General features: G+C 62.7%; 1 protein-coding gene across 1 annotated transcript in view; it reads right to left on the reverse strand.

The window, feature by feature from the left end:
* Positions 1 to 726, reverse strand: part of LOC104295974 — a 7,691-nt gene that overhangs the window by 337 nt on the left and 6,628 nt on the right. Inside the window, exons 4-7 of the mRNA XM_009895793.1 lie at positions 578 to 714; positions 395 to 492; positions 157 to 300; positions 1 to 71 (exon numbers count right to left, since the gene is read on the reverse strand). The exon at positions 1 to 71 is cut by the window's left edge and continues 127 nt beyond it. Coding sequence (XP_009894095.1) covers positions 1 to 71; positions 157 to 300; positions 395 to 492; positions 578 to 714 — 450 coding nt within the window. The remainder of the gene's footprint in view (positions 72 to 156; positions 301 to 394; positions 493 to 577; positions 715 to 726) is intronic.

Raw genomic sequence — 726 nt, forward strand, 5'->3', positions numbered from 1 at the left:
CAGCAGGAAGGTGCTCACCAGCAGCGAGGAGGCGTAGGGACAGGGCAGCCCTCGGTAGGTGAACGGGATCCCTGCTGGATGCCAGACGTTCAGCTGGGTGGGGGGCGGAAAATTACCCCCAAAAAACCCTGATGCCCCCCAAAATGCTGAACTTACCACTGGAGAAGAAGCACAGGCGAGCGAATACGGCCATCACGTAGGCGATAGCCAACAGCCCGTCCAGCACACCCTGTGGCTGCAGCAGCAGCGCCGTGGCCAACCCGAAGGTGGTGAAGTCGGCAAAATCATCCAGTTTGGCACCTGCGGGCAGGGAGCGGGCAGCTGCCGGATGGGTGGGGAGGGGGGATAAGGAGAACCGGCGGGGGGTCCCCGGGGGGTGGCGGGACGGACTCACCCAGCGCCGAGCAGGCGTCGAGCTGTCGGGCGACGGCTCCGTCGGCCAAATCAAGCAGAAACCCTACCAGCAGCAGCCAGCATGAATAGTGGTATTGCCTGGGGAGGATGGAGAGGACAAAAACGGGGTGAACCCCCCTCTTTATGACCCTCCCGTTTCACCCCATTTCCCCTTTTTCCCCACCTGTTGAGGCTGCAGAGGACGGAGGAGAGCCCCGCCACCAGATTGGCCACGGAGAGCCCGTTAGCGGCGTTTTTCCGGATGAACTCCAGCGTCCGACCCCAGCCGGCTCGCTCGCTCAGGAACAGCTTCTTCGTGGACTGGAAAATACC

This window comes from Charadrius vociferus, unplaced genomic scaffold, assembly GCF_000708025.1.
Source record: "Charadrius vociferus isolate BGI_N301 unplaced genomic scaffold, ASM70802v2 scaffold1792, whole genome shotgun sequence".
NCBI lineage: Eukaryota > Metazoa > Chordata > Aves > Charadriiformes > Charadriidae > Charadrius > Charadrius vociferus.